General features: G+C 34.8%; 1 protein-coding gene across 1 annotated transcript; it reads left to right on the forward strand.

The window, feature by feature from the left end:
* The first annotated feature begins 961 nt into the window (after positions 1-961).
* rps6kb1a (ribosomal protein S6 kinase b, polypeptide 1a) lies at positions 962-14209 on the forward strand. The gene is made up of 14 exons (XM_073829244.1): positions 962-1283; positions 3934-3977; positions 4079-4196; positions 5472-5540; positions 6338-6485; positions 7023-7080; positions 8412-8512; positions 8634-8724; positions 9244-9334; positions 10612-10719; positions 10840-10902; positions 11008-11085; positions 11206-11313; positions 14093-14209. Exons 1-14 carry the CDS (start codon positions 1212-1214, stop codon positions 14207-14209), a joined length of 1266 nt encoding a protein of 421 aa, XP_073685345.1. The 5' UTR covers positions 962-1211.
* Positions 14210-14443: the final 234 nt, after the last annotated feature.

The following is a 14443-nucleotide window of genomic DNA, read 5'->3' on the forward strand; positions in this document are numbered from 1 at the left end:
TACGTTTTTTTTTTGAGTCTTTGATAAATAGAAAGAATCAAAGACCAGCATTTATCTGAAATATAAAGCTTTTGTAACACTATAGTGACTATACCATTCAAATCATTCAAAAGAAATGGTAGAAAAGAATACTTTTATTAACAAGGATGCTTTAAATTGATGATAAAGACATTTATAATGTTACAAAAGATTTCTATTTCAGATACATGTTCTATTCATCAAAGGAACCTGAAAAAAATCTACTCTGCTGTTTTCAACTCAATAATAATAAAAAATGTTTTTGAGCAGCAAATCAGAATATTAGAATGATTCTGAAGGATCACATGACTGGAGTAAAGATGCTAAAAATTCAGCTTTGAAATCACAGGAATAAATTACATTTTAAATATATTCAAATAGAAAACAGTTATTTTAAATAGTACAAATATTTGACAATTTTACTGTTTTTGCTGTACTTTGTTTCAAATAAACGCAGGCATGGTGAGCACTTTAAAAAAAACATTAAAATCTTACTGTTTTAAAAACTTTGGACTGGTAGTGTAGAAGAAAGTGTATACTGAAGAAACGGTGTGTGATTTACTTAAAAAAAATACACACATTTACAAATAAACGTTAAGTAACTGAATTAAATGTAAAACTTCGAAGCAGAAAGACTGAAATCGTATTTTATTGTACAACGTACTCCAATCATTTTTTGAAAACCAATCTTTATACTCTTAATGAAGAAATGTGCAGTTATTGTATTATTAAATGAATTAAGCTTGAAAACAAGCAAATTACTGATTACGCAGTAGCTTTATCCGTAAGGTCTAACGTTGAAGCAAAACATTGTGAGGTCTTTTGTCGACACCTATTGACAATGCAGCGCTACTACAAGCAAAACCAGCTTCCTATACGTGTAGAATGACGTGTTTTAGTATCATACACTGACGTACCTCAGCTACAACCTTCCGGAGTAAAATAAAAGGCTTTCGTGTGTTTAAACAAATAAATAACGTTAATTCGGTTGTTGACAGTTGTTTTACAAATTCCGGAGCATGCGCACTGGCGTTCTGTGAAGTTTCCTGTTCCTTGATTATCGTTTACCGGTGACGTTAGTTAATCTCTGTTGCGTACCGGAGCCGGTTATGGCGTCGGTGAGACGTGCGGGACCATGAGGTGTCCGTATTCATCGTTATTCCAGTATTGAAGTGTGTAAAGAGACTGTGACCATGGCTGGGGTGTTTGATATCGACCTGGACCCGCCGGAGGACAACGTGTCAGACGAGGAGCTCGCAGACGGGGTATGTAACCGGTAACCGGCTCGGTTTCAGTTTTTCCGCATCGCCTATAAACACCGGCCTGAGGATCGATCCGGTACCTTACACGCTTTAGAAACACTGCATGAAAGTACTATGTCTGTAATGTAGTAAACTATTAGTTGACAATACTACGGTACTTCAATATTTACCATGGTAACGTTACTGAGGTTTAAAATGTTTTAGAGAGGATACTTTTACGAAGTACTTACCGTGATATATATGGCATAACATATCAATACCATTATTATAAGTAACTTATTTGTTTTAATGCGATCTTAGAGTCTAGTTTTAAGATGGTTTCTAGCTGGTCTAAGCTGGACAGCTGGTTCAAGCTGGTTATTAATATGGTGGACCTTCTTCAAACTAGTTATCAGTTGTTCAAAGTGGATATTCCAGCTGATTTTTTTGAATATATTAGCTTGACATAATAGCTAATGACTAACTCAGACCAGTTAGAAACACATCTACCTGCTTAAACTGGGGTTTTGGATACCTACTATCACTTCTGGGGTGTGTAGATGTCTGTTTTAATGGGTTGTCAAAGTTTTATGACTAAACAGACTTCAGAATCATATCAAATATGAGAAATACAGTTAAGGTCAAAAGTTTACATCTCCCCTTAAGAATCTGCATAATATAGTAGTTATTTTACCAATATAAGAGAGATCATACAAAATGCATTTTATTGTTTATTTAGTACTGACCTGAATAAGATATTTCACATAAAATATGTTAAGGTCCACAAGAGAAAATAATAGTTGAATTTATAAAATTGACCCTGTTCAAAAGTTTACATACACTTGATTCTTAATACTGTGGTGTTACCTGAATGATCCGCAGCTGTGTGTTTTGTTTTGTGATAATTGTTTGTCCCTTGTTTGTCCTGAACAGTTAAACTACCTTCTGTTCTTCAGAAAAATCCTTCAGGTCCCACAAATTCTTTGGATTTCCAGCATTGTTGTGTATTTCAAACCCTTTCCAACAGTATGATTGTATGATTTGACTGTATGATCCATCTTTTCACACAGAGGACAACTGAGGGACTTTTATGTGACCCTGGACCACAAAATCAGTCAGATTTATACATCATCTGAAAGTTGAATAGATAAACTTTCCATTGATGTATGGTTTGTTAGGATAGGACAATATTTGGCCGAGATACAACTATTTGAAAATCTGGAATCGATGGTGCAAAAAAATCTCAATATTGAGAAAATCGCCTTTAAAGTTGTCCAAATGAAGTTCTTAGCAATGCATATTACTAATCAAAACAGTTTTTATTTATTTACGGTTGGAACTTTACAAAATATCCTCACGGAATATAATCTTTACTTAATATCCTAATGATTTTTGGCATAAAAGAAAAATCCATAATTTTGACACATACAGTGTTTTGTTGGCTATTGCTACAAATATACCCGTGCTACTTAAGACTGGTTTTGTGGTCCAGGGTCACATATGCAACTATTACAGAAGGTTCAAATGCTCATTGACGCTTCAGAAGGAAAAACAATGCATTAAGAGCCAGGCGTGTAAACTTTTGAACAGAATAGAGATGTGTACGTTTTTCTTATTTTGCCTATCATATTTGTTCATTAAGTACTGCCCTTCAGAAGCTACAGAAGATATTTACATGTTTCCCAGAAGACAAAATAAGTTACATTTCCCTTTATCTTCAAATTCAAAAAGTATTCACCCCTCTTAATGTATCGTGTTTCCTACTGGAGCATCAGAGTGCGTTTAAACCTTCTGTAATAGTTGTATATGAGTCAAAAGATGGATCTCAAAATCGTATTGTTGGAATTGGTATCAATCATTGTTGGAAATGGTTCAAATACACAAAAATGCTGGAAAACCGAACAATTTGTGGGACCTGAAAGATTTTTCTGAAGAACAGCGGGCAGTTTAATTGTTCAGTATAAACAACTATCACTAAACAAACAACAAAAAGAACATACAGCTGTGGATCATTCAGGTAGCAACACAGTATTAAGAATCAAGTGTATGTAAACTTTTGAACGGTGTCATTTTTATAAGTTCAAGACTTATTTTCTCTTGTGGACTATATGTAATTGTCTTTTATGTGAAATACCTTATTCAGGTCAGTACTAAATAAAAAAAGAACACACATTTTGTATGATCCCTCTTATTATGGTAAAATAATTAACATTTTGCAGATTCTGAAAGGGGAATGTAAACTTTTGACCTCTACTGTATGAACTTATAAAACCTTTTCGCTGTAGTTAACTGTAGAAATAAAAGCAAAATAGACATTAGAGGTATAGTGTTCAAACGTTTGACGGAAGTTCACATGTCAGATTTTTAAACTCCTGAATTACTTCTGAAACCACAACAAAATCCTCTGTATGTCCAACTTGCATTGGACACTCTCTCTATTGTTAGACTGGGTCTTGAAATGTGATAACAGCGATCAGTGACCTTGATACTCCACTTGATGGAGGAGAGCCAGTGCGCATCAGTCACTGGTATAGATTGAGCTTTAATGGCCGTGTCAGATCTGCACACTGTGCATTTGGTGGAAAAGCTGCAGAGATACAAAAAAACTGCAGTCCACACCTCAAATACTCTGTAAACCACCTATAAATACTAATAGTTTTCTTTCTATCCACAGGCCAAGAGTAATGAATACATCGACCAGTGTGGTGGCTTTGAATTGTGAGTATGTCAAAGTGCAATTTGATGGTCTCAATTTAATTTAGCTCCTCAAAAAATCTTCTCTTTAACTAAAATGTTGATATTTTCATGTTTTGGAGCAGTATGGAGGACTGTGAGAAGTTCGAAATTTCAGAGAATAGTGTGAATCCAGGCACAGAGCAAATTCGTCCGGAATGTTTCGAGTTGCTTCGTGTTTTGGGTAAAGGAGGATATGGAAAGGTAAGCAAGACCAGCAGTGTTACCCAGTGTTTGCTCCCTGCATGTGGTGTAGTTTGAACACATAATATGGGCTGCAAAAAATGTACACTACTGTTCAAAAGTTTAGGGGTAAGAGTATTTTTTAAAGAAGCTTCTTATGCTGCACTTATTTGATTAAAAATACAATAAATGCAGTAATATTGTGATATATTATTATAGTTAAAAATAAATGTTTTTTATTTTAATATAGATTAAAATTTAATTTAAAATATTTGCCTTTTGCTGAATTTTTAGGAAACAGTTGTGTTGTTTTCATACATTTTCAAAAAAAGAAATGGAAAAGAACAGCATTCATTTGAAATAGAAATCTTTTGTAATATTATAAATGTCATTTCTGTCACTTTTGCTCAATTTAATACATCTTTGTTGAATAGCATCCAATATATATATATATTTTTTTAAGTCTTGCTGACCCTGGACTTTTGAACAATATTGTACGTAATTTCATTAGATAGTTCACTCAAAAATGAAAATTACCCCATTATTTACTTGCCCTCAAGCAATTCTAGTTGTGTATGAATTTCTTCTTTTTGACAAATACAATCTGAGTTATATTAAAAAAAAAATGTTCTGGTTCTTTCAAGCTTTATAATGTCAGTGAATGGCTGTTGATTTTCAATAGTCCAATAGAAGTCCAAAAGTGCGTCCATCCATCATAAAAAGTGCTCCACATGACTCCAAGGGGTTAATAAAGGCCTCCTGAAGTGAATAGATGTGTTTGTATACAAAAAGAATCCATATTTATAACTTTATAAATTGTGATCTCTAGCTTTTACTAACTTCTGTGAACCAGGTTTTGTTTACAGAAGCAAAAGAAGTGAAGTTTCCTTTGTTTAGCAAAGGAAAACCAATCTTGGCTTAAATCGAAATCCTCCAAAATTTGTCTAGAGATTGCAGCTTATAAAGTTTTAAATATGGATATTTTTCTTACACAAATGCATCAGTTCGCTTTAGAAGGCCTTTATAAACCCTACAGAGCCGTGTGGAGTATTTTTATGATGGATGGACGCACTCAAAATCTCCACACCCAAGAGCCAGGACATTTTTTAATATAATTCTGATTGTATTCATCTGAAAGAAGAAAGTCATATACACCCAGGATAGCTTGAAAGTGAGTAAATCATTGGGTAATTTTCATTTTTAGGTGAACTATCTCTTTAATGCTTTTAGTTTTGCCATTTTTATCTGACATTCAACTTTTGTATGTTAAAAGAGTCCTTTTCTGTTTAAAAACAGGTTTTTCAAGTTCGCAAGGTAACTGGGGCAGATTCTGGGAAGATCTTTGCCATGAAGGTCTTGAAAAAGGTATGGGCCCCTAAAATTCCCAGTAACTTTCTTTGAAAGTCAGTATGGGTGTTCCATCATGCCTGGTCCTGCTGGTTAACAGGTTGCATTGGTGTGGTTTGCTGCAGGCCTATGAATAATGTCTAAGGAATGTTTCATCACTACCTATAAACAGTTTCAATAATTATTGTTTGATTGTTTGTATAGCTTTAGTGTGTTTTTTTTCTTTTCACAACAGCTAATAAAATCATTTAGTAGTCAAAACAATTAGATTATAACACTGTAGTATTCAAAAGGAGGAATATTGCTTACTCAGATGCTTAGAACACAAATTGTTATAAACTCTAACAATTGATGGGTGGCAGATTTGGTAATTTATCAACATGGTAGAAAGATATGATGTCAAAATGTATTTGCATACTGACACAATGTGGCTCTGTTCTTATAAACATTTAATAGATTCTTCATTTTACACTGCAGCTAAATTATCTTTAAACCGCTCTAGAACAGAACAGCAGCAAGCGAAGAGGCCGTTGATCCAGTTTAATCATTTTGAGACTGATGCTTCGTTGTTCTCTGTGGTTTGCATGATTGAAATGCTCTGGATTCCATTCCCAAATTAGATTTGCACACGTCTGTTTATTGCAACAACAATAAAAGCATTAATGACACCAGCCTGATGAGTTCACAGCTGTGATTAGGGGTGTTACAACCCTCCAGCTCAAAGATGTTCTCAGGAAGTGTACAATGTACAGACTGTGCTTGACAATTACTTAAAAACACTTAACGTATTCTGTTGCTTCTGTTTGTTTTAACAGGCCATGATTGTTCGCAATGCAAAGGACACTGCTCACACTAAAGCAGAAAGGAGCATCCTAGAGGAAGTTAAGCATCAGTTCATTGTGGACCTCATATATGCCTTTCAGACAGGAGGCAAACTTTACCTCATCCTGGAGTATCTTAGTGGTAAGTACAGCTGCTGGTGCTTTCTTGAGCTTGAAAGTCAGCAAATCCTGGTAAAAAATCATTTGTGACCCTGGACCACAAAACCAGTCTTAAGTAGCATTGGGTATATTTGTAGCAGTGGCCAAAAATACACTGTATGGTCAAAACGATTTTCTTTTTTTCTTTTATGCCACAAATCATCAGGAATTTAATGTTCCATGAAGATATTTTGTAAATTTCCTACTGTAAATATATCAAAATTAAGGTTTGATTAACCATATGCATTGCTAAGAACTTAATTTGGCAATTTTCTCAGTATTTTGATTTTATTTTTATTTTTTTGCACACTCAGGCTACAGATTTTTAAATGGTTGTATCAAATATTGTCCTATCCTAACAAACCATACATCAATAAAAAGCCTATTTATTCAGCTTTCGGATGATGTATAAATCTCAGTTGAAAAAAATGACCCTTATGACTGGTTCAAAGCCACGTTTTTAATCGGTAGTTTAGGTTTAGAGAATGTATCTGGAATCAAGTTCATGTTTCTGTAACAGGTGGAGAGCTGTTCATGCAGCTGGAGAGGGAGGGGATCTTCTTGGAAGACACAGCCTGGTAAGTGGAGCTTTATCAGGATGTAGATCGTTCTGGGGTCAAGATGACCTGTCTGCTATCTAGATGAAATGCCTCTGTTGTGTGTAAACATTGCTCTTGTGCGGGAGGCTTTCAAAATTCATTGGCTTAACAAGTGTAGTTTGTACTATCAACCCAAATGCTGATTTGATAGTTTCATGGACCAGATATGTGAGATTTGTTCAAATGTTGTTGTTTTTTAAACCGTATTAAATCTGTCATTATTTTCTCACTCTCATGTAATGCCAAACCCATATGCTGTTATTTTTTCTGTTGAACACACGCACATTTAATTATTTTTAAATACTTTAATGAGCATTTTAAGGAGTGTACATGGGTCTTTATTATACAATGACAATTCATGGTGTTAAGCTGTTAAACTCCGAAAAGAAATAAATCACCTTTAAAAGATAGTTCACCCAAAAATGAAATTTCTGTCATTAATTACTCATCCTCATGTCGTTCCAAACCCATAAGACCTTTATTCATCTTCAGAACACAAATGAAGATACTTTTTTTGATTAAATCCGAGAGCTTTCTGACCCTGCATAAACAGCAATTCAACTGACACATTCAAGGCCTGGAAAGGTAGTAAGAACATTGTTAAAATGTCCATGTGACGTCAGTGGTTCAACCTTCATTTTATAAAGCTACGTAAATACTTTTTGTGTCCAAAAAGAACAAAAATAATGACTTTATTCAACAATTTCTTCTCTTCCGTGTCTTTCGTAAACGCACACGTCAAGAGACAAAAGAGAAGTAATTGAATTTTGTTCTCATTGCGTACAAAAAGTATTCTCGTAGCTTTATAAAATTAAGGTTGAACCACTGATGTCACATAGACTATTTATTGATATTTTTACTACCTTTCTGGGCCTTGAACCTGTCAGTGTTGCTGTATATGCAGGGCCAGAAAGCTTTTGGATTTCATCAAAAACATCTTAATTTGTGTTCCCAAGATGAACAAAGCTCTTATGGGTTTGGAACGAAATGAGGGTGAATAATTGATGACAGAATTTTCATTTTTGGGAGAGCTATCCCTTTAAAAGTGGTCTATATGACTGCAGCACTATATATTGAGATTTGTTTGAACCCTAATATGTATGGGGAAATAAATACAACATTTAAGAAATGGATATTTTAAAAAGAGTATACAGGATTAAAATTTGCATGAGTGTGATTAATAATAATACAAATGTTCATTTTGGGGTGAACTATTTGTTTACCAAAAATATACAAATCAGTGGATTGTGAAAGTATTTCAATATTTCTAATTTCTGTTTATTTTTTGATATTTTATTTACTTCTACTAGCTTTTACCTGGCAGAGATCTCCATAGCCTTGGGTCACCTTCATGAGAAAGGCATTATCTACAGAGATCTGAAGCCAGAGAACATCATGCTCAATAACAATGGTAATAAAATACACACACACTCACATCTGTCCTTTTATCCCAAATAGTCCTCAGACTTGCATCATTGCCTGTTCAATAAAGACTGTTCTCCTCTACATGTGCTCATTCATTCTCATCTCAGGTCATGTGAAGTTGACAGACTTCGGACTCTGTAAGGAGTCGATCCATGACGGTACCGTCACACACACCTTCTGTGGAACCATAGAGTACATGTATGTACAAACTCACATTTTCACACAATTAAACAATCTTTTTTATGCTAATGTCATTTTTAGATGTGAATGGCCAGTGTAAAAACAGAGTAGTTCACTCTGAAGTTCATCAGCATTGGCCAAGTTGCTGAATACTAAATACAGATGTTTATTTTAATATACTCGAGGTACAAAATTTCTAAGTAGTCTGTTTTTGCATCTTTTTCTCAAATAAATGGTCTGTGTAAGCTAGAAAGGAAGCTTTCTTCTTGTTTAACAACTTGAACTTCATTTTAAAAAAGCAGGAAAAATCATTTTTTTGACGATGTGGCTTCTTGAAAGTTCATACAGAGCAGTTCATGGTGGTCAGAGCCTCCATCTATCATGTCAGCTGAAGGCTTATTTGGGGCCTCCAGTGTCAGTTAGGTCAAAGTAAAAAAGACAGTAGCACAAAAAATGGTTGGTGTGCTAGCCTTTTCTCTCTTCACTCATTCATTCTGTCTTTCTCTCTTTGTTTCTCTTGTCCTCTCTCTCTTTCAGGGCACCAGAAATCCTCACGAGAAGCGGCCATAACCGAGCCGTGGACTGGTGGAGTCTGGGAGCCGTGATGTATGACATGCTAACAGGAGCTGTGAGTGTCCATGGCACTACCGTGTGTGTGTGTGTGTGTGTGTGTGTGTGTGTGTGTGTGTGTGTGTGTGTGTGTGTGTGTGTGTGTGTGTGTGTGTGTGTGTGTGTGTGTGTGTGTGTGTGTGTGTGTGTGTGTGTGTGTGTGTGTGTGTGTGTGTGTGTGTGTGTGTGTGTGTGTAATTTTAGTTTTCAGTTAAAGGAGAAGTTCACTTCCAGAACAAAAATTTACAGATCATATAATCACCTTCGCTTGTCATCCAAAATGTTCATGTCTTTCTTTCTTCAGTTGTAAAGAAATTGTTTTTTTTTTTTTGAGGAAAACATTTCAGAATTTCTCTCCATATTGTGGACTTCTATAGTGCCCCTGAGTTTGAACTTCTGAAATACGTTTTAAATGCAGCTTCAAAGAGCTCTAAATGATCCCAGCTGACTGAGGAGGGTCTTATCTAGTCTTATCAGACAGTTTTTCGACCTAGCCTAACTGTCTTGAACCAGATACACAGAGTTGTTAAAGAGCTAGACAAGATGAGCATTTGAGGTTAAAAAGTATATCAATTGTCTTTTTTTTTTTTTTTTTTTAGAAAATATCCAATTGTTTAAATAGATAAACAATCTTGCTCGGCTAGGATCATTTAAAGCCTTTTGAATCTGCATTTAAACTGCATTTTGAAAGTTCAAACTCAGGGGCACCATAGAAGTCCACTATATGCAGAGAAATTCTAAAATGTCTTCCTCATAAAACATAATTTGAGAGAGACTGAAGAAAGAAAGACATGAATATCTTGGATGAAAAAATATCATCTGTATTTTTTGTTCTGGAACTAAACTTCTTCTTTAATTACACAGAAGACTGAGTTTGTCTTGACAAGGAATACGTGTGAGAATTCACTATTGATAATCTCTGATGAAGTTTTCTATTGACTATAGATTTTGCTAGATAGAGATTCGGTTGACCTAGTTTGTGACCTCTTTAGACGCTGTTTTGACTGTTTGAACTCACATAGATGGAACCTTACTCAAACAGCTACTGTAAACAAATGTAGATAAACCTGAAACATATACTACAAAAGGATGCAGACACATGAACAGCGTGTTTGTATGCGCTTGTTTGACATTTAATTCCAAAACTATTGGCATTAATACAGAGTTGCTCCTACTGAGGGGACTAAATACTACATACTTAATGTTTAATTTCCTCAGGTATATTATACATTTGTGCACAGAGTACAAACTAAGTTTACCCAGACTGCTTTTTAACATCTTAACTTTCACCTCCAGCCGCCATTCACTGCAAACAATCGGAAGAAAACCATAGAAAAAATCCTAAAGTGCAAACTGAGCCTTCCACCTTACCTCACCCAAGAAGCACGAGACTTTCTGAAAAAGGTAGAAGTCTTAAGGTCAATCAAGTTTCACGCCAATATGGAATTTTCTTGTTGCTCATCTTTCGGGGTTGTGTGTGTGCGTGCGTGCGTGTGTGTGTGTGTGTGTGTGTTTCGCACCCAGCTGCTGAGAAGAAATGCATCAACGAGGATGGGAGCAGGTCCTAGAGATGTTGTAGATATCCAGGTAACTGGGCTTATGATGTGGTGAACCCATTATCATAAAAGCAAGAGATTACATATACATATATAGTGGAGTTTTATATATTTTAAAAACTGTTTTTTTGTTTAGAACCACTCCTTCTTCAGACACATGAACTGGGATGATCTGCTGGCTTTTAAAGTTGAACCACCCTTTAAGCCTTCTTTGGTACGAGATGGTGTTTTCTCTGTCTGTACAATCAACTCTTTGTCGTGTTTAGAGTTAATATTAATAGATCTCATGATGTAGTATCTGATAATAACTCCTCACAGATCTCTATTTCTGCAGCGATCAGCAGATGATGTTAGCCAGTTTGACTCCAAGTTCACTAGTCAGACTCCCGTGGACAGTCCGGACGACTCGACACTCAGCGAAAGCGCCGATCAAGTCTTCCTGGTCAGTTTGTTTTCCTGGTCACCTTTTTTAGGCTAAATTTATCTATACACTTTTTAAATGTATAGTTTTGCATTAACACTATACTGTGGTAAGGACTCCTACTGTGTTACCTTAATTCAAAATCCAGCAATGATGAACTTTTTTTAAATGTTTATTAGCTAATAACAAGTGTGATATTACCAATATTATGGGCTACTGATAGCATAGAGTACTGCTTTGTATACACTACCAGTCAGGGGTTGTAAGATTTTTTTGTTTTGTTTTTGAAATAAGTCTTTTACATGGAAGTCCATTTCCACCACTGAATAAAAAAGGTTATTGTGACTTATCTCGCAGTTCTGACTTTTTTTTCTCAATTGCTTGATACAAACTTTTGTGAGTTACAAAGTTCGAATTGTGTGACATAAACTCACAATTCTGACTTTTTTGGAGAATTCTGTGATATAAACTCACAATCTCACTATTCTAACTTTATTTCTCACAATTGTGAATTTATTTCACACAGTTCTCCAAAAAAGTCAGAATTGTGAGTTTATATCTTATAATTCTGACTTTTTCGGAAAACTGTGTGATATAAACTCACAATTGTGAGAAATAAAGTTAGAATAGTGAGATAAAAACACAATTATGACTTTTTCTTGCAATTTATATATATTTTTTCTCTGAATTGTGAGATATGAACTCACAATTATGACTTTTTTTCTTAAAATTGCAAGATATTAACTCACAATTATGAGTTTTTTGGAGAGTTCTGTGATAAACTCACAATCTCACAATTGTGAGAAATAAAGTTAGAATAGTGAGATAAAACACAATTATGACTTTCTCGCAATTTATATATTTTTATATAAACTCACAATTGTGACTTTTTCTTAGAATTGCGAGATTAACTCGCAGTTCTGACTTTTTCTGAGAATTGTGTGATATAAACTCACAGTTGCAAGAAATAAATTTAGAATTGTAAGATAAAAACAATTTTTTTTTGCAATTCAAATTTTTCTCAGAATTGTAAGATATAAACACAACTCTGACTTTTTTCTTAGAATTGCGTAATATAAACACAATTGCAAGGTATAAAGTCAGAATTGCGAGATATAAACTCACAACTCTGACTTTTTTCTGAGAATTGTATGATATAAGCTCACAATTGTGAGAAATAAAGTTAGAATTGTGAGATAAAAACAATTCTGACTTTTTTTCTTGCAATTCAGATTTTTTTTTCTCAGAATTGTGAGATATAAATTGACAGTTCTGATTTTTTTTCTTAGAATTGTAAGATATAAACTCGCAATTGTGATTTATGAAGTCCAATTTTGAGGGAAAAAAAATTTATTTCTTACAATTCTGATTAAAAACTCCCAATTGTGTGTTATACAGTCAGAATTGCAAGGAAAAGGTTAGAATTGTGAGTTTGTTTTGCAATTCTGACTTAATTCTGATGAATAGCGTAATTGCGAATTCATATCATGCAATACTGAGAAAAAAAAGTTTATCTCACGATTCTGAGAAAACATTCTGAGAAGAAACGCCAAAATTGTGAGATAAAAAGCCGCAATTACCTTTAAAAAAAAAATCAGTGGCGAAAATGGGCTTCACAAAGAGTTCATTTATTTAATCAAAAATACAGTAAAATAGTAATATTGTGAAATATTCTAATTTACAACTATTTTATTTTTAAATGTGATGGTAAAACTGAATTTTTAGCTGTGAACAGCATTTATTTGCAGTAGTTTTGTTATAATGTTAAAAGTCTTTACTGTCAGTTTTGATCAATTTAATACATCCTTGCTGAATAAAGGTGTTTTGAATGGTAGTGTAGATAAATAAAATACAAAACAGATTTTTATTATACGCAAAGATGTTCTTCAAACAAATAGAGTAATATTACTCACCACCAAGGCCTTAGTGTACGTGACACCACAGCCCAAACATAACAAGAACCTGACTGAAGCCTCAGAATTTGTTTATACACCATTTGATCTTAATTATCATCAGCATGCTGTGTAGAGCACTCAAGAATGTGTACGAGATTCATTTCTGATTTCCGACCGTGTGTGTGTGTGTGTGTGTGTGTGTGTGTGTGTGTGTGTGTGTGTGTGTGTGTGTGTGTGTGTGTGTGTGTGTGTGTGTGTGTGTGTGTGTGTGTGTGTGTGTGTGTGTGTGTGTGTGTGTGTGTGTGTGTGTGTGTGTGTGTGTGTGTGTGTGTGTGTGTGTGTGTGTGTGTGTGTGTGTGTGTGTGTGTGTGTGTGTGGCTGGTATTCATCACGTTGTGGGGACCAAATGTCCCCACAAGGATAGGAGTACCAGTAGATTTTGACCTTGTGGGGACATTTCTCAGGTCCCCATGAGGAAACAGGCTTATAAATCATGCACAAAGAGTTTTTTTGATGAAGTAAAAGTGTGCACAATCTCCTGTGAGGGCTAGGTTTAGGTGTAGGGCCATAGAAAGTACGGTTTGTACAGTATAAAAACCATTACGCCTATGGAATGTCCCCATAAAACATGTAAACCCAGTGTGTGTGTGTGTGTGTGTGTGTGTTTGCGTGGTAAATTAGTTCTTTCTGTAGACAAACTTACGAGAAAGGGATAATGTCTCTCATCTGGTCTGTATTATTACTGTTTAACCGTTTTTTTTCCCGCTCTTAGCGTGACATGTTCTTTTTTTGGTTCGTCATAATTGCACATCCTCTACAACTCATCTATGTTTTCCTTTTTTTTTCCTTTTATTTTGTCTACCTTTTTTTCATTTAATCTCTTCTCGGATGTCGTCTCTCCTCAGGGCTTTACGTACATCGCTCCATCTGTGCTCGAAAACATCAACGAGAAGTTCACTTTTGAGCCAAAATCCCGTTCACCTCGCAAGCTTCTGGGAAGCCCAAGAACACCAGTGAGGTAATGTGTTTTTTGTCATTCCCCTGAGATTCGCAAAGTTTGAAGTGTGGATAAAGTTGTTTTATGATCTTGCAGGGCTGGGTAAAAAATAGATTTGTTTTCCCAGATTAATCATGATCTGCATTCGAAGAAAATGTTTTACTTTTAAGAATGAATTAAAAATAAGCTCACACGCTGTGTCCGAATACTACATAGTAGGTGAAAAACAGTATGTCTGAATATATATATATATATATAT

This window comes from Garra rufa, chromosome 23 (genome assembly GCF_049309525.1).
Source record: "Garra rufa chromosome 23, GarRuf1.0, whole genome shotgun sequence".
Lineage (NCBI taxonomy): Eukaryota > Metazoa > Chordata > Actinopteri > Cypriniformes > Cyprinidae > Garra > Garra rufa.